This window comes from Capricornis sumatraensis, chromosome X (genome assembly GCF_032405125.1).
Source record: "Capricornis sumatraensis isolate serow.1 chromosome X, serow.2, whole genome shotgun sequence".
Taxonomy (NCBI): Eukaryota; Metazoa; Chordata; class Mammalia; order Artiodactyla; family Bovidae; genus Capricornis; species Capricornis sumatraensis.
In genome coordinates, this window is record NC_091092.1 from 62955650 (window position 1) to 62973599 (window position 17950).

Here is a 17950-nt window from a genome sequence, read left to right on the forward strand (position 1 = left end):
AGACAAGGTGGAGTAGACAACCGTGTTAGAGAAATCCCTGGGGTACACAGATGGTGACAAGGGTGGCAAAGGTATTTAAGCTTTGGGGTGGTGCCCAGGCAAGGGGAACCTGTGGGCACTTGTGCAAGGGGTCCAGGCATGTGTTTGCATGGAAGTCAAAGTCAGGCTCTGTGCAAATGTGAGCACATGTGACCTTGACCTGCAGCTTTGCAAGGGAGAGGACTTTGCACAGGTACTTCCTGGCTTTCAACTGTGCACAGTTCTCTTGCCCAGAAGGGGAAAACATACCTTCTCAGCTCCCTGCCCCCCACCCCCGTGTCTAGGCCCTTCTCTAAGGTAAAGTGTGTGTACCAGGGACTGGGGCTTTGGGACCTGGGAGCTAGATGGAACACATCTTGCCCCTTTCCCTCTATCTGATCCCTGACTGGTTCCCCAAAGTCCCTCCCCCATTCAGCAGAGCCAGGCACAGGGCTCAAGCCCACAAGAAACGGCTGCTGAACTGGCCTCAGCCCCTACTCTCCTTCTGTCCTTTTGCTTTATCACTCCAGAAATACCCACGTGATGCCCCATTCAGCCACTGGTGTAAAACTTTTGAGTCACTCATTTCAGTTCAGTCGCTCAGTCGTCTCCAACTCTTTGTGAACCCATGAATCGCAGCATGCCAGGCCTCCCTGTCCATCACCAACTCCCAGAGTTCACCCAAACTCATGTGCACTGAGTCAGTGATGCCATCCAGCCATCTCATCCTCTGTCGTCCCCTTCTCCTCCTGCCCCTAATCCCTCCCAGCATCAGGGTCTTTTCCAGTGAGGCAACTCTTCGCATGAGGTGGCCAAAGTATTGGAGTTTCAGCCTCAGCATCAGTCCCTCCAATGAACACCCAGGACTGGTCTCCTTTAGGATGGACTGGTTGGATCTCCTTGCAGTCCAAGGGACTTGCAAGAGTCTTCTCCAACACCACAGTTTAAAAGCATCAATTCTTCAGCGCTCAGCTTTCTTCACAGTCCAACTCTCACATCCATACATGACCACTGGAAAAACCATAGCCTTGACTAGATGGACCTTTGTTGGCAAAGTAATGTCTCTGCTTTTGAATATGCTGTCTAGGTGGGTCATAACTTTCCTTCCAAGGAGTAAGCGTCTTTTAATTTCATGGGTGCAATCACCATCTGCAGTGATTTTGGAGCCCCCAAAAATAAAGTTTCCCCATCTATTTCCCATGAAGTGATGGTCACTAGTACTGGCCAAACTTTTCTTTGGCATTTAACGCCGTACTGCCTGCTCTATCCTCAGCTCTATTTCTCCACTTCGGAGGATCTAAACTGCTCAGAAGGGCAGGACCAGATCTATGCAGGACCAGATCTGTGAGAGCTTGCTAAACCGGTTGGCGAGTGAATACTTGGTCCGGGCGGGGGCGGGGTCAGGTCTGCTACGCGGAGAATGGACCAGAGGGAGATGAGATCGGTGCCGAGGCTGTTACCAGGTGCCCATGTCAGGTTGTGCACCTCGGTGTATAGGCTCATGCCAGGGAAAACGTCCCCGGAACCCATCCACAGTCCCAAGGCTACAGGGCAGGCGTTCCTGCTTTTCCACCCCCAGCCTTCTGGCCTCAGGTCGGCACGATGGCCCTGAAGGGGCTGCTCCAGAGGCGAGCCCTGCAGAGGCGGAGGAAGTGCTGGGCCCCAAGGGTCACCCGGGCCTGCGGCTTCCCTCTTTGCCCTCCGCCCTCGCCGCAGCTCCCGCCTCCGCTCAGGAAACCCGACCGCCTAAGGGCGGCCGAGCTTCAACCTGCCCCCTGGGCCGCATGGCGCTGGAGGAGGGGCAGAGCGCTAGTCAGAAGAGGCAGGAAGTAAAAGGCCCGCAAGCGCCGTGAGAGCCTCTGCCGGCTCCCGCCAGCCTGCACTGGGGCGCGGTCGAGGTAGTGCGCATGCTCCACCGCTCGCCCCGCCCCGCCCTCCGAGCGGAGCCCGGCCCAGCCGCCGCCGGACCAATCAGAGCCTGGGAACGAAGCCGGCTCCGTAGGTGAATCTAAAGGGACTGACGCGGGGCGCGGAAGGTGGGGCGAGGCAGAAATTTGAGTCAATCAGAACACGGCCTCCCTTCCCCTCGCGGGCCCAGGAGCCGGCGGCGGCGCACAGGCCCGCGCAGGCGCGTTTTCCAATTCCCGACCCGCCCACTGGTCTCCGCCTACCCGGCTGCCTGTCGATCACGTGGCAGGCACCAGCCAGAGAGAGACAGGAGCTCCAACCCTTGGTAGCGTATTCAGCGTAGCAGGAGAGCAATGTGCCATCTGCGGTAGCAGGGGCATAAGGTAGTGACAGCTAAGGAGTGTTGAGCTCCGCTGGGAGGTGGGCGGCCCAGGCAGCCCGCCCAGGGAGGAGGGGCAGCAAACAATGGTGATGCAGTCGGAGGGAATGGTAGGGATGAAAGGTACTAGAGCAAATTTTAGGCTTCTATTCTGCATGAAATGACATGATGTTATTTGTCAAAATCCAGAGTGTACAACGCAGAAGGAAATGTAAACCCTGGACTAGAGTCGGACACCACTGAGCGACTTCACTTCCACGGTTCACTTTCATGCATTGGAGAAGGAAATGGCAACCCACTCCAGTGTTCTTGCCTGGAGAATCCCAGGGGCAGCGGAGCCTGGTGGGCTGCTGTCTATGGGGTCGCACAGAGTCGGACACGGCTGAAGCGACTTAGCAGCAGCAGGACTATAGTTAATAATGTATCAGTATTGGGTCAAATGTAAGAATACAAAGTTATTACTAATGAAGTAATTACCCTCCAATTAAAATAAAAAGAAAAAAGGTCAAAATGTTATTAATAGTTGAAACTGGAGGGGTGAGGCGTGCATCCACGGAAACCCTGTACTATCTGCTCACCTCTGTGAATCTAAAACCGTTAGGAAGGAGATTCAAGGGGTATCACGGTGATCAAATGCACAGAATTGGTGGATCTGTTAGTTTGCAGGGGAGGGAGGAATCAAGGACACTTGCCAGGGCTTGGGGAACTAGGGAGCTGGTTGGGCCACTACTGAGATGGTAGATAAGGTCAATGGAACAGCTGGACTCCCACATCTGGAGCATGGCAGGGCAGCAGCACAGCAAGGCTCAGAAGGCTTCCAGAACTCCAGGGTTTCTTTCCCCAACCACCCGAGACCCAAAGACAGCTCCAAGCCATCAGACCTCTCCAAAGCCCTGACAAAGCTCTTCCCTTCTAGGAGGGCTTGCAGGACGCACTGTGCCAAAAGGCTGTGAGGTCCACATCCAGAGGAACACAAGAGCCGGAGCAGGGCATCCACACATCACCCAGAAGGTGCACACTCGCATACGTGAACTCCCCAAGGCCACTGGGTGAAGTTTATTGTGAAACCTCTTGCTGTGAGGATGGGATGGGTGGGCCAGGACAGGGAGGGGAGCAGGTGCGGGCTCTAGGAAGCCGAGTCAGAGGCCTCTGAGCTGTCCTTAACATCAGTGCTCTCTGTGGTCTCGCTGACCTCGCTTAGGTCCTTGCTGTCGCCACCGCTGTCCTCCGCAACCAGGCCCTTTTCCTCACGACAGGCCTCCCCTGAGCTTGGAAGCGAGTTGCCCTTGCCTTCCATCTTGTTCTCGATGGAGCCCAGCACCACGTGCCTGCCCTTCTCCTTCAGCTCCAGGTGCCGCCTCAGCTGCCACCAGAAGCCCGGGAGAGGCAGGAGGAAGGAGACAGGGCCTAAGTCTCTAGACCATGAGGCCCTGCTCCCACTGCCCATTTCTGGTCCCTTGTTGGGGGGGCAGGCAGGGCAGAAAACACAGGACTGCATTGGGAGACCCAGGGCTAGTCCTGGCAACTGCCCCCTCTGGGCCTGTTTCCTCTGCAGTAAAGTGGAGGTGTTCACACACCCTCACACGGCTGCTGTGGAGCCCTCTGAATGGCCCTGGCCCCCGTGGAGCCTTGGGCAGAACCCTGTCTCCTCAGCCTTGGAGCCGGCTGCAGCCATCCCCAGCCCCACGCCTCAGCACGTCCAGACTGTCCTGTCACAGCTGCCTCTGGTCAAGATAGGCTTCTCAGAAAACGGAGCCTTGGCCCAATGAGAGCCTTCTTTAGAGCCCTGCCAAGGTCTGGCTCCCCACCTGTCAGCTGAGGTGAAGAGGACCAGGACATCTCCAACTCCCTCAGGCCACCCTACTCAGCCTGCTTGGGGCCGGTGGACCTGGCACCACTGGACTCACCTCATCGGCCATCTGGGTGAGGTCCCGCTTCATGGCGTATGCATCTTCCCCGTCAGCGTAGTATTTGGGTTCCACTTCACTGATCCTGGGGGCGGGGGGGTGGAGAGGAGGAGAAGAAACCGAGTTGGGGGCAATTCTCCTCCACCCTCTGGTGCCATCTGCCAGTGGGACGGGGTGTCAGTGCCCCCCAGAGGCCCTTTGGAGACATTTCCGACGTGGCCTTCTGTCTGCTTTCTCTGACAGTAAGCTGGACTCCCTCCCACCCTTGGCATTCTGCCACCCCCCACCTCATCTCTAACCTGGCTCCCAAGGATCTGTTTCTGTGGTTTTCTGGGAACCGCGGGTCCTGCATGTGGCAGTACCCTCCCCCTCCTTGCCCAGTTCCCTGTCATTTCCTGGGCATGCATGGCTGGCTGGCTCCCATGCCGAACAGTTGGAAACGGCGGGGGGTGGTGCTGTAGCCTCTGTTCTTGGTGTTCTTGGATGGCCCAGAAAGGCCCTGCCAGCCTTCAGACCCGGGAACTGTCAACCAACAGGGGCGTCTGCATCCAGGTCAAAGATCCTCAGATGCCCAGCCCGTAGGTCCTTCCCTTCCTTAAGCAAGCTGAAGCTAAGGCTGTCTCAGTGGCCTCTCCACAAACAGCCCATCCCAGCAGCTTTCACCACAACGCCCTGGGCAGGGCAGTTCCTGGCCAGGCTCTCTGTGTCCTGTGCTGGGCACACTGAGCGGACTGCTCTCACCCACTAGGACACCCAGGGCTCTAGACCCCTCTGCTGCACCCTTCCTGCGCCAATATGCTTAGGTTTACCCTTTCTTCTGGTTCTGCTGAGATGCTTCTAGGTGCCTGGTCACTCTCAGTCCTGTTCCTGTCCTGGGTCCTTGTCTCTACTTCTGAATCCCTTCACCATGCTGCCCTTCACCTGGCCCCCACCAGCAGCAGGTAGTCCTCTTCTGCCCACCCTGAAACACTAAATGTCCTCTAGGCCCACAACACGTCTCAAACAGACGGTAACAGGTGGGTGTCACTGTCTCCGAGTGGAGGCCAAAGCCTGTCCCTAGCTCCAGCTGCTGCCCACCCTCATGCCTAGAAGGTAGCTCAGCCCATCTCAGCCACCTGGGCAAGCCAGACCTGGGGACTGTCCCATTAGAAACATCTAGATTTACTTACTGAAAGTTGAGTGTGTTGGAATAGAGGTGCAGAGCTGCCCGGTTACTGTAGGGGAACAAGGCAGTGCTGAGCTCTACAAACCAGGCCAGACAGGGACAACACGTCCAGGCCCTGCCCATCCTCCCAGCCCCCCTCCCCACGAATCCCACCTCTGGAGTCTTCTCCAAAAGCCAAGGCAGCCCAGGACCCGTATCAAGACAGTAGCCCCCACCCCCCTTCCTTTGACCCCGGCCTCCACCTCTTCCTGACATGCAGGGAGACATATTTGGCATTGAAGTTCTCGATCATGGCTCGGGAGGCCTGGTCCATCAGCTTTTGAGCCAGGCCAAGACGCCGGTGGGAACGCTTAACAGCCTAGGGGCAGAAAAGTGGGACCTCAGAGGGGGCTCCAACTAACTTCCACACCCACTAGAGTCTAGGGGGAGGTCCTACGCACCAGCGAGGTGATATGTCCATGGGGCACGTCGTCTGGGTCTTCTTCCCTAGATCAAGAAGAAAGAGAGGCTAGGAGCGAACCTCACAGTGCCCCCAGACCCAGGGTAGGGGAGAGAGTCAGGGCTCTCCAGACCCCAGACAGCAGACAAAAAACATGTGCAGTATCAATGGAACACTATTCAGTGCTAAAAAGAAGGGAGTTATCAAGCCAGGAAAAGACATGGAGGAAACTTCAATGCATATAACTGAGAGGCAGTCTGAAATGGCTACACTGTATGTTGAGGTACGTATGCAGTCAGTCATGTCTGACTCTTTGCGACCCCATGGACAGTAGCCCGCCAGGCTCCTTTGTCCATGGAGATTCTCCAGGCAAGAGTACTGGAGTGGGTTGCCATTTCCTCCTCCAGGGGATCTTCCCCACCCAGGGATTGAACCTGTGTCTCTTGCACTGGCAGGCAGATTCTTTACCACTGAGCCACCTGGGAAGCCCACACACTGTATGATTCTAATCATGGGATGTTCTGGAAAAGGTAAAACTATGGAGACAGTAAAGAGATCAGTGGTTCCCTGGGGAGAGAGGAGGGATGAACAGGTGGAGTACGGAAAACTCGGCAGGCAGTAAGACTACTCTGTGTGATACTATAGTAGTGAACACATGTTGTTATACATTTGTCCATATGACTCCAAGAATGAAACTTACTGTGAACTATGGACTTTAATAATGATGTAGAAATACTGTAACAGATGTACCAGGAGATATTAGTAAGAGAGGCAACCAGGGAAGACAGGGAAGGAGTTATGTGAGAGGGGTGTGTATTTTAAACTCACATTTCCTTTAAAGCTCAAACTGAACTAAAGAACAGTCTATTCACTTCAAAAAGAAAAAAAAAAAAGAACCCAACCCAGGCAGGCTCCATCAAGCATGTGCAAATGTTGGTGTCCCTCCTCCCCAACCCGCAGGTCAGGCACCAGTCTTGTCTCTCTGCCTCTGGTGACTCACATTTTGGCCAGGACGTACCCCACGATCTTCCCATTCTCATCCTCAGCGATGTACGAGAGCTGGAAGACAGGAGGAAAGAGGAGGCAGGAAACAAGTTTCTATCAGAGCTGGAGGAGCCCTTAGCGGACATCTGGCCCCACCGCCTGTCTCTCGCCCTGGCCATGATGGACAGCAGCCCAGGGTGGAGTTCAGTGACAGCTCCTGACCTCCAGGCAAGGTGGCCTTGTTTTCCCATGCCCCTTGTTCTTAACCAGGAAGAGGTGGGCAGACAGGTGGTAATTCTGCTCCTAGGTTGGCCCTGTTCATCTCCCATCTTCAGGCACCTCCTTTCCACCCCCAGCCACCCCAGATGAAGCCAACACCCAGGGCCTCCTTCACCCAGGCGCCCCCCTGGGACTCTTCATGGTCTCAGCCAACCCAGGGTGGGAATTCTGACTTCCTTGACCCAGTCCCCAAATTCAACGGCCGCCCACCTGGGGCCAGGAGAGGCCATGGTAGAAATAGTATTTCATCTGGTAGTTCTCAGGCAGGCACAGGAGGTTACAATGTTGCATGTTCATCAGGTCCTCTGGCTGCGAGGGAGGGCAGTGGAACGCGGTCAAGCCTGGGGCTGCACTAAGTAGGCCTCGGTTCTGTTGGAGCGCTGCTCGTTGTCTACTCACCGAACCCCCATCCCCACCCCCAGACCTGGGCGGGAGCTGGGACTATCTGTCTCTGCACAGTCCTGGCCCAGGGCCGCCAGGCAAAAACTTGACTGTTCCAGGAACGGACGTGAGCGCTAGGAAGCTCCCCAACACCATCCCACAGAGCCCCGACATCCCCGAAAGAAGGGGTTCGCAGCCCCGGCTTTGAACCCCTGGCCTCATCTGTGGGGAGGGCCAACCCCACGGGAACGGTAGCCTTCACTGCTTTGTGCCGGGCGGCCGCAGGCGCTTCAGGCGGCCGGCCCTGGGGCTCGGCCGGGCCCCTCGGGAGCATGCGCACGCGGCCACTGGGCCTGGCTCCCACGCGGCGCGGACCGTCTCCGGCCCCGGCTCCTCACCCTCGCATTGCGGATGTTCATAACGGCGGCGGGACTCGCAGCTCCCAGCGGGTCGTGAACGCGCAGTCAGCTGCCGCCGCGCTTCAGAGCGACACCGGGGCTGCCAGGCCACGGCTAGGGCTGGAGCTAGGTCCGGGATCGCGGGGGCGGTGGCGGAAGAGGCGGTGCGCGCCTGGCCCGTCCACCGGACGGAAGTGGCGCGCTGCCGGACCCACCCTCCTGGGTGCTCGGCTAATGCGCAGGGAGCTCCAAGGGCGGGGCGGGGTCTCTATGTGGGGCGGGCCAATGGCTGGGCAAGCCCGGGCGCGGGGCGGGCCTCTTTGGCAAGGTGGGAGGTTCCAGCACTCCGGGTGGGTCACTGGCCGGGAGAGCAGGTGCCCTCCAGCCGAAGGCGGCGGGCGTTCCCCACCTCCCGCGACCCCACGGAAACTCACACACACAGACAGTGTAACGGGCTTCGTTTTATTCTGCGCCTGGGGGGGCGGGACCAGCGGGCGGAGACCGGGCGCTGAGGGCCGAGGCCGGAGCGAGGCGACTCAGCAGGTCGTTCAGCATCTCCTCGCACATGGCCAGGCACCGCGGCACGTGGAAGCAGCCTACGGGGAGAGGCGAGACAGCGGGTTGGGAGGGCTAGGGGCAGCGAAGTGCCCTGAGCCCCTGAGGCCTCGCCCTGTCCCCCACTCACCTTTGAAAGGACCCCCCTTGATAGTGAGGGCGACCTTCCCGTCTCGGTTTAAGTAGCCAAACCATTCCCCGTACTCTGGATCGCGAAACTGCAATAACAAGGCAGTGACAGGCAGCGCCGGCAGGTCATGTAAATTTGTAACAGATGATTCCCTTTGAGTTCCTGTTCTCTGCTTCACAGGCCTGTCTTCCAGTTGATGAGATTGTAGATATCTAGCACTGAACGGACTCCAGCCTTGCTTGTCACAGGTCCCAAATACATCTCCCTCTCCCTTGGAGCCCCTTGAAGCCTGACCCTGCCCAGCAGCTGTGTTGACCCATTCCAAATTCCTTTCTTCTCTCTTGCCCACAGTTCCTTGCAGATGCTCCAAGGTAGACTCCGGAGCCCTGGCCTAGACCCTTCTCTTTCCTCCCCAGATAGAGACCTGAGTGGAATCCCTTCTCAGAAGGACTGTGGAAGAAGTCAGTGACACTGAAGTCCACTATCAAAATGTCTTTTTAAATGTTGACCTGTGAATAGGTCTACTCCTCTTCATAGCAGGTAACACTAGTTCTGTATCTATTCATTCTATCTTTCCAGTGACACTGCTCATGTCCTCACATTATTCAACTATTTGATCTGACATGGACAGATTGAACTGTTTCTGTGGATGCCTGAATTTCCTGTCTTCTGTTATGATGATCAGTGCATAATGACTGATCTGTTTATAAGTTTCCTGATTGTTCGATGGCCATCTCTCTTTCTTGACAATTTATTCCTTAAATTTCACTTTATGCAGTTAACACCAATGGCCTCGAACACAGGTTCTTTTGAATGCATTCAATATTAACATATATCACCCCGGGTCTTGTGACTGTTGTATTTGGAAGTGATGATGAGTGTGTGTGATACTGGGAGATGCCCCTCGAACTACAATATAACGTGAACACATTTGGGATGTCTACTGGTGACGAAGTCAGACACTGCTAATACCACTCTGCTTTCATTCATGATGGAAGCGAATACTGGATTTCAGTTAGAGGTCAGCCTAAAGAAAGACAGAATTTTCTCCCAGGTCGCAAAACCCACAGACCACCAAGTAAGACCCCCTGTTGTAATCCCTCCTATACTTGGGTTTACTGATGGAGAGAGTTGTGGCTTTCAAAACACATTGGGAATTTTCCTTCATTCAGGCTCAACCCCCAAGGTGCCTCTCAGCCATGGCTGGCACAGGTCATCACTCCACTCATTGCACTCGGGCCTCTAGTGGAGGGGGGTCCCTGGCTCCCCTCCTGCCTCACAACTGATTCTTGTCTCCTTTGCTGGGCCCTCCTATTCCTTCTTCTCTTTTCTTTCTGTCCTCAAAGCTCACCTTGCCTTGTGGCTCGCAGTATATATCATCTATATCCTTATGACACCCAAACACTTGTGGCCAGTCCATACTCCTCCCACTCAACCAGACTCTGAGCCCTGCTCCTGTTGCATCTTCCACCCCGGGTCAGGCCCCCACTCACTGGCCAGGATGACAGCCACCGCGCCACCTCCCTGCCTTGGCCCGGGGCCCTATGGCCTCCCCTTCCGAAGCCCCAGCACCTGTGAACCCCGGAGTCAGGTTGACCCCTCTTTGCTGAGCACCCCTTCTAGCTTTTTTCCTTCCCATCAGCCCCGCCTGCAGCCCCCTGACTTTGCTGTATTTCCCAGAGCTCTCATCCCCATCTCCGTTTGCTTGTTTACTTGTTTATGGTCAGTCACTGCCAGCAAAATGTGAGCTCCAGTGGGGAAGGGGCTGCTCTGTTGACTCAACAGAGGGTATTGGGGCTGGGACCTCCATGTCTGCTGAGGGGCAAGCAGGGGATGTGCAAGAAGACTTGCCCTCCCCACCCAGTCTGCAGTCTCCACACCTTTGCTGAGACCAGGAAGCAGAACTTACCCGGTGGAAGGTGTACTCGGCCACCTGGTAGAAGATGCGCAGCAAGGCAGGGTCCCCAGTCTCACTGTAGCCCATGAGGAAGGCGATCATGGCTTCACTGTGTGGCCACCAGAGCTTCATGGCCCACTCCAGCTGGGAGCAGAGAGGAGGCATCTGGAAGCCTGTGTCCCACCCTCCACCACCCCTCTCAGCAGGAAGGTCACCCCCATCACTCAGGCCCTGGCTAAGACTCCATCTGGCCCAGGCACTTGGAGCTTCATTGTGACATGGACGTCTATGGAGGCCTTGACCGCCTGGCAGATTGGCACTAGCTTCTTGAGCCAGAAGGGCAGGGCTGGGCCAGGCTCCCCTTAAGCCCTGGAATCCAAACCCTGGCTGTCTCATCGGTCTGTCTAGAGCCCCTTGGACAGTCAGCTCCTGCCAGTGGCCAACTCAGCCACCTTCTGTGGACCTCAGTGGGATCAAGGCATAATCACACAGGCGTAAGGGACCAAATCTGCCCCCGCTGCTGATGGCTTAGAATCACCCAGCGAGCCTTTCCAAGACAGAGGGACACGTGTCTCCTTGTGTGCGTGAGCTTGAGGACCACTGGGGTCTCCTGGGCCCCCCACTCTGTGAAATGGGTTGAGGACAGCCCTGGGCACATTCCCACCTGGGTGGGGCAGAGGCCATCAGCATCCTGGAAGTAGAAGAGGCCACCATGCTCAGGGTCCCATCCAGAGTGGAAAGGCAACAGTAGGAACTTGTCAATCACGTGGGCTTGAAGTTTGGCATCACCTCTCCGGATGGCATAACGGAGCAGGAACCAGCCAGCCTCCAGCGCGTGGCCTGGTGAGGGCTCAGGGTAAGGCAGGTAGCGTGGTCTCCCCCAGGTAGGGGGCTCCAGCCCCCTGCGCTCTGTGCTGACTCCCTTCCTCTCTTGCCAGCAGTGGGGGCTGCTCTGAGCCATGCCCCCCAGCATGGCAGGCCCATCTCTGCTTCTCTGCCTGGTCCTCAGTGCCCAGTGTGGAGGGAGGCAGGCAGTCCCCACATCTGAAGCCCACCCCACCCCTCACCTGGGTTCTGGTGTCTCCCCAAGCAGCCTGAGAGTTCCTCACCATCCTCTGACACGTTCTCCAGCACAGCCTGCCCACCCCTCTGCAGAGGGAGGTGCAGAAGGGGGTTCAGCACTCAGCAACCCCCTCCATCCCCTCCCTCCTCATCTGCAGGCTTGGGTGGGCTGGCGGGAGTGGGCAAGGGGATTTTGAGGAGGAGCTGATTCACTCCCAAGGGTCTGGAACTTGCTTTGGGCCTGGGCCCCAGAAGACACTGAACGGGGTGGGGGGACTGAGATTGGGCCGACCTGGCTGTCCAGAGGCCTGGGAGGAAGCTGGGTCTGGGTTTCGTGCTCCCTGATGGGCCTGGGTGTCTGGACCCCACCCTCCTGCCCTCACCCCAACCTGGCTCCCCGGGGGCCTCCCCCACCCTTTCCAAGGGTTCTGGGCCACACCTCCCTGTATCTCCCCATCTGTAAAATAGACCCCCAGCTCATGAGTGGGCTTCCCTGGTGGCTCAGATGGTAAAGAATCTGCCTGCAAAGCACAGCAGACCTGGGTTCGATCCCTGGGTGGGGAAGATCCCCTGGAGGAGGGCATAGCAACCCACTCCAGTATTCTGGCCTGGGAGAATCCCCATGGACCAAGGAGCCTGGCGGGCTATAGTCCATAGGGTCACAAAGAATTGGAGATGACTAAGCTTGGGGGTGGGTGTGGGCCTGGGGGTGGGGAATGGGGGTCACTCTGTGCCCCAGCCCCCCATGACTGGTCTGGCAGCCGGCATCTGCCTCCTGCCCCCACCTGCACATGTTGCAGAATCCTCTGAGCGCACCAGTCCCCCAGCTCCGCGGAGATGCCTGCCAACTCCTCGTCTGCCTCCCCGAGCTGCTCCACCAGGTTGAGCAGCATCATGGGCACCGCCATGGACTCCGAGGCCGGGGCCCCAGGGAGCTGGGGCCGGCCCAGCCCAGAGGGGTCCTCCCGCACCCAGCTCACGATCTGATCCATCATCTCCATGGCTTCGTTCTGGGAGTGGGGGCGGTGAGGGGAGACCCAAGCTGAGGCTGCACCCCATCCAGTCTGGTCCACCCAGGTCCCTTGGGCTGAGCTCCTAGGATACTCCTGCCAAGGCCTGGCCCTGGGCTGGGTGCTAGGGCTCCCAGGCTGGGGGCTACAGACCGTGCCCAGGCAGTGAGGTCAGCTTTGAAAGATGAGGGGGCCAGGGAGGAGCACCCTCCCAGCCGGGCTGGTCCCTCTGAACAAGACCCTGCAGAGCCGGGATGGGCGAGGGCAGTTGATCCCCCAGGGTCCCCCACCTCTTGTTTGTTGAAAAGCGTTAGCCTCCTAGGCCTTTCCAAGTTCCAAGGAGCACATTTAATCAAATAAGTGAGGAAATGCAGAAACAAAGGAAAACAGATAAGCAAGACAAAACAAAAGTTTAGACTAAAGTCTTCCCCAAGAGCCATAAATAAAATCCTGAGTTGTATCCTCGAGCTGTTTTGTACATAACTAAAACACCCACCATGGGGAAGAACTTAAGTACATGCTGCCCACTGGCACATAGAGCCCAGACCACTGGAACCAGAAAGTAGATCATGTAACTCCCTCCTGGTTATCTCACCACCAGCCAATCAGAAGAATGTTCCTAAGCTCTGCGACCTCCTCCTTGATTTTGCCCTAAACCCTTCTCTGAAAGCTGTTTTGAGTAGGACCTACCCTGTCCCTTTGGAATAAATGCTGCACTTTCCTTCCCCACCACCTGGTGTCAGTGGATTGCCTTCACCGCACATGGGCCCAAGTCTGGTTTGGTAACATCTCTGTGCCCATCCTAAAGAAAATCAGTCCTGAATATTCATTAGAAGGACTGATCCTGAAGCTGAAACTCCAGTACTTTTGGCCACCTGATGCGAAGAACTGACCCATCGGAAAATACCCTGATGCTGGGAAAGATTGAAGGCGGGAGGAGAGGGGGACGACACAGGAGGGGATGGTTGGATGGCATCACTGACTCGATGGATGAGTTTGAGTAAACTCTGGAAGTTGGTGATGGACAGGGAGGCCTGGCGTGCTGCAGTCCATGGGGTTGCAAAGAGTTGGACACAACTGAGTGACTTAACTGAACTGAACGGTGCCCAGGGCCCCTGTGGGGGTTGTTGGGGGAGGGCCTCTAGGGGAGGGAGGACACATAGTGACAATAACAGCAGTAACAGTGGGTGTGACTGGCAGCCCCGGGCCCTGCGGGCCCAGAGAAAGGACTGATGTTAAGGACAGATCTGGCCCGCACCCAGGCACCAGGAGCCAGTGAAAGTGAGGGCACGGAGATGTACAGTGTGCCCATCCTCCCCCGCACCTGGTACCGCGCATCCCCAGTCACCCTCCACAGCTCGTTCATGGCCATGGTGTAAAAACACTCGCTGAAGATGGTCCGCTGCACCTTGACTGGGCGGCCGTCCCTGGTCAGCACAAAGGCACATTTCTTTGCAGGAGGTGCCACTTGGGCATAACGCAGCAAAAACTCGCCACCTGGTGGTCAGGAAGGTGTCACACTGGAAGGCGCGATGGGGGTGCCCCAGCGGCGCCTACCTCCCCATCGGTGGGCACCCAGCGTCCTTGGGGGGCTTCCAGAGCCGGCTGGCAAGCAGGCAACTGGGAGCACCGCGCGGCTACCGGGATCACCGGGAGTGGCTTCTGGGGAGACGGGGACTGGGAGGGGAGGGCACCTGCTTTAGCTGCATTCAAAAGCTCCGGGCGGCGGAAGCGCTCAAACTGGCGGTACAAGCGACAGTACATCCACACCTAGGTGGGGGGCGAGGGAGCGGAGGGGTCGTGGCTCAAGTGGGGGGCCGCCGTGCTCAGGGCCTTGGGAAGGAGGGCGGTGAGCCGCGATCCCTGCCCAGTGTGCGAACTCAGGCAGGACCCAGCGCGCCGGTTCCAGTCCTGGGCGCCCTGGGGCACGCCTCGTCCATACCTGCCTCCCCTGCAGCCAGACGTACTTGAGGTCATCGTACACCCGCCCGTCGCGGCCAAGGCACGTGAAGAAGCCCCTGCGGGACACGCTGGCGTTAGCCGAGTTCGCGGTAGGGGGGGTGGTGAGGGGGCCTAGGGGCTGGGGGTGGTGCCCCACAGATGGCAGTCAGCCCAGAGTGAGGTGCAGGGGCTCCAGAGGAGAGAAAAACCCAGTCCAAGGCCCCCAGAAGGGCGAGGCGCGCACCCCTGCTCCTGGTCGTGGGAATGATCCAGCCAGAAAGCCACCACGCGATCCAGCTCGCGCGCCACGCGCTCCTGCCAGGCCCGCAGCTTCTCTTGCTCCTTCTCCATGTCCTGTGGAGAGAGACTTGAAGACACGGCTCCCCCAGAGGCCTTCCCGTCCCGTCGGTGGACTCCCCGGGGCCGCAGGTCACCCCAGGCTCGAGTGGCCCCCTAGGGCTGCCTGACTCGGAGCCTGGGGAAACCCCCCCCCCACGTCCCCCCGGGGCAGATCTGCCCTCCTGACCAAGATGGGCCCCGGGACTGAACCCCCCGTCCCCGCCCCCCATCCTGGACGGCCTTCTCCAGGACAACACCGACCACCCCCAGCCCGCGCCCCTTCCCCGGGCCGCCGAGCACTGGCCTGCCACACTCGGAGACCCCGGCTCATCACTCCTTGTCTTCCAGGAAGCCACACGGAGCGGAGTGCTGTCGCGTGACTGTCACTCAGCTGACCCAGCCTAGCACCACCCACCTCTACCCCCCAGGTTCCGCCCGGCCCGGGGGCCGAGCCTGCAGCGGGGGCGGGGCTTGGCTGGCTCACGGCCACGCCCACCCTCAGGCCATGCCCCCGGGCGGACCCCACCCCCTACTCCCGCAGGGAGGCTGAGGCCGCTGGAGCTCCGCTGCTGGGCGCCCTCCATTCAATGCCCTCCTGGTGGGAAGTGCTGGGTGAGTTGGCAGGACGTTCTGGGATTGGGGTAGAAGGGGGGAGGAAAGAGTGAACTCAGGGCCGTCTTCCCTCCTCCAGCCACGTCTCCCCGCCTGAGGGGGGCCCCTCCGGGGCAGGGCAGGGTAGGGCAGAGCATGAGTCCAGGTGTCCAGGAGAAGAAAAAGTGACAGTGAAGTCGCTTCTGACTCTTGGGGACCCCATGGACTGTAGCCCGCCAGGCTCCTACGTCTATGGGAATCTCCAGGCCAGAACACTGGAGTGGGTTGCCATTCCCTTCTCCAGGGGATCTTCCCAACCCAGGGATCGAACCCAGGTCTCCAGCATCACAGGCAGACTCTTTACCATCTGAACCACCAGGGAAGTCCAAGAGAAGAGATAGCTGGAAATGGCTGAACACTGAGGCCCCGCTGACCTGTGACACCACAGGGCGGGCAAGTCCTCTCTCTGTGGAATCCACAGCCCCTGACCTCTTCACCCCAGAGATGCCACTCGACAGTCAGGCGGGAACCGTGCAAGTGAAGAGCAAGGTCCTCAGAGTCGGAGTTCTCCAGGTCTTCCAGCACCCAGTCTGCCTTTCTGGACTGTCAGATTACGTTGGGTGCTCCGAAGAAGGCGGGTCAAACTTCCTCTTCTTGCCCAGCCAATGGAAGAATTATGTGGAGGGACCGTTTCCGGGACCCTGAGCTCCCACTGGGGGCTTGGGGAAGCTTGGGCTTCGGGGGGGGGGGGGGCGCCCTGTTTGCCGAAGATGTAACTGGGCCTCTGCCTCATCTGTACAGCCCAGGGACAGGAGCCTGGCATGCTGTGTGCTTGTCCCGACAAGACCGTGGGCGCCCTGCAGGTAAGTGCGCCCTGCAGCCGCGGTGTGTCCCCCATATAACCTCATGCTTGGGCGGGGGGGGTTTCCCGGCTGGGGGCTCAGCTGGCTTGGTATCAGCCGCCCAGCTGCAGATGCCTGTCATTATTCCTGGCGTGTCCCTTCCACCCAGCCTTCCCCTGCCTTCCTGTAACATGCCTAGCCAAGGATTAGCCTTGCTCCGGGGAAGGTTCTGAGGTTCCTGCCTCAGGCATGGCCGTCGAGTCATGGGCCAACCCTGAGGTAAAAGCGGGTGGTGCTCCTCACCCCGTGACTTCTCTCTGGAGTCCCTCAGGTGGACTCTCCGCCCCACCGTTGGCCCACGTCCTCCCACCCCTGGACATTGCCCCCCCTGCTGTAGCCTGAAGGACGTGTGCCTGGGCCTCTGCCTGCCACCACCACCCCCCACGGGCCCCCCAAAGGGATGAGGTGCCTGGGCTCTGAGTCAGGTCAGAGCTGGCATGGCGAGGGACTGACAGGACCCCATACTCACAAGACTCCATGATTCCAACAGAGGAGCATGTGCTGGGGTGAGGTGCCATGGTGTGCCCTGAGTGGAGAGGTGCAGGGGTTAATAGCCACCTGTTGCTCTAAGTCACGAGGAAAACCCCATGGGCAAAGAATAAAATATAGCAATACAGCATAATCCAAATAAAAGTACATTGGGTTGATGAGTTGGGGTCGTCATGCCCTGCTAAGCTAAGGAGAAACATAGTGTGGACCTTGGAATGCTGGGTCAGCGCAAGTTCACAAGGCTGCTTGTGCACACGCCAAGATGTTTTCCCGAGGCATATGCGGGTCTGTGACCTCCAGCTAGGTGATACCCCTTGTACAAGAAAATAACAGAGATAGTTTAAGGTAATCAATAAAATGGGAGACATGACCGGGGACTCAGGAGGCTGACTTCATTGGAGCACAACAGATAATTTGTTTGCCAAGACACTAAATAAACGTGATGTGGCTCCGAGAAACAGGGCGCTTGATCTGAGGTCTTGAGTCCCCCAGTCCCATCTTGAAAACTTGAATTCTGTCTCTAGTTTTTTTCCCAAACTGCGTCGACCACTTTCTATCCCTACCTGCTGGATTTTGGTACCAAAGGAGTGTCTGAGACCCATCCGTGTCAGTGGGGCAGTACCCTCACGGGTCCTCTCTGTACTGTCTGGCACCAAGGTGGCCAGACACCCTGGCCACCCCACTTGGTTTTTTTGGCCCTTTGTCCTGGTTGGCACTGAGGACTGATGCTTCCTGCCTGCCCCTGGGTACACCACCATCTTAGCCTTGGCACCGCAACCCAACAGTGCGATTGTTTAGTTGGGGACCCTGGCCCATGTGCACAAAAAGCCAGGCTGGGAGTTACTCCAGCAGCATCCCCTGACCACAGGGGCATCCCTCCGGTGATGCTGGTCTGTCCTGGGGGCTGTGAGCTCTCAGTCCAAGGAGTGTGGTGGTTGTCCCCTGTCCTCTAGTGAGAGGAGGTGACATGGCCTCCACACAGGGAGTCAACAGCAGCTGTTCAGTGAGCCCCTTTGGCCTGTGCCCTGCATTCTGGCTGCCATCATGGGATCTTCCAGGGGCAACCCAGTCCTAGACCAGCTCGCTGCCAAGGCCACAGCTCATAGCACAACTTTTGAGCTGTCGGAGGTGATGGGAAGCACAATTCTGGGAGCAAAAATCTCCTGGACGGAGGAG

The 17950-nt window shown here is 58.0% G+C and overlaps 2 protein-coding genes across 6 annotated transcripts; both read right to left on the reverse strand.

The window, feature by feature from the left end:
* Nucleotides 1–3349: 3349 nt before the first annotated feature.
* NAA10 (N-alpha-acetyltransferase 10, NatA catalytic subunit) lies at nucleotides 3350–8023 on the reverse strand. 4 transcript variants are annotated; one of them, XM_068962385.1, is made up of 8 exons: nucleotides 7859–8023; nucleotides 7290–7388; nucleotides 6835–6875; nucleotides 5818–5863; nucleotides 5620–5735; nucleotides 5382–5426; nucleotides 4213–4297; nucleotides 3350–3668 (listed from the first exon to the last, which is right to left on the reverse strand). In XM_068962385.1, the coding sequence occupies exons 1-8, from the start codon at nucleotides 7877–7879 to the stop codon at nucleotides 3432–3434; spliced, it is 690 nt and encodes a 229-aa protein (XP_068818486.1). In that variant the 5' UTR covers nucleotides 7880–8023; the 3' UTR covers nucleotides 3350–3431. The 4 variants fall into 4 exon arrangements, with proteins under 4 accessions (XP_068818486.1, XP_068818485.1, XP_068818488.1 ...); XM_068962384.1 differs by having other exon boundaries at nucleotides 6817–6875; XM_068962387.1 differs by lacking the exon at nucleotides 7290–7388 and having other exon boundaries at nucleotides 6817–6875.
* Nucleotides 8024–8320: 297 nt separating this feature from the next.
* Nucleotides 8321–15169, reverse strand: RENBP (renin binding protein). Of its 2 annotated transcripts, XM_068962208.1 has the most exons (11): nucleotides 15097–15169; nucleotides 14698–14807; nucleotides 14455–14530; nucleotides 14207–14282; nucleotides 13837–14009; nucleotides 12288–12512; nucleotides 11508–11589; nucleotides 11105–11280; nucleotides 10453–10584; nucleotides 8544–8631; nucleotides 8321–8454 (listed from the first exon to the last, which is right to left on the reverse strand). In XM_068962208.1, the coding sequence occupies exons 1-11, from the start codon at nucleotides 15121–15123 to the stop codon at nucleotides 8321–8323; spliced, it is 1299 nt and encodes a 432-aa protein (XP_068818309.1). In that variant the 5' UTR covers nucleotides 15124–15169. The 2 variants fall into 2 exon arrangements, with proteins under 2 accessions (XP_068818309.1, XP_068818310.1); XM_068962209.1 differs by lacking the exon at nucleotides 15097–15169 and having other exon boundaries at nucleotides 14698–14825.
* Nucleotides 15170–17950: the final 2781 nt, after the last annotated feature.

What these genes read in the sequence shown, in the direction of transcription:
- RENBP (XM_068962208.1), bottom strand. Translation starts at nt 15,123, where the DNA reads ATGAGCCGGGGTCTCCGAGTGTGGCAG. An exon ending in ATGGCCTCTGCCCCACCCAG is followed by an intron (nt 10,585 to 11,104) that starts GTGGGAATGTGC and finishes CTCTGCTCCCAG; the next exon opens with CTGGAGTGGGCCATGAAGCT. An exon ending in CAAGGGGGGTCCTTTCAAAG is followed by an intron (nt 8,455 to 8,543) that starts GTGAGTGGGGGA and finishes CTCTCCCCGTAG; the next exon opens with GCTGCTTCCACGTGCCGCGG.
- NAA10 (XM_068962384.1), bottom strand. Translation starts at nt 7,879, where the DNA reads ATGAACATCCGCAATGCGAGG. An exon ending in GGGTACGTCCTGGCCAAAAT is followed by an intron (nt 5,864 to 6,816) that starts GTGAGTCACCAG and finishes TTCTTGATCTAG; the next exon opens with GGAAGAAGACCCAGACGACG. An exon ending in TCACCCAGATGGCCGATGAG is followed by an intron (nt 3,669 to 4,212) that starts GTGAGTCCAGTG and finishes TTCTGGTGGCAG; the next exon opens with CTGAGGCGGCACCTGGAGCT.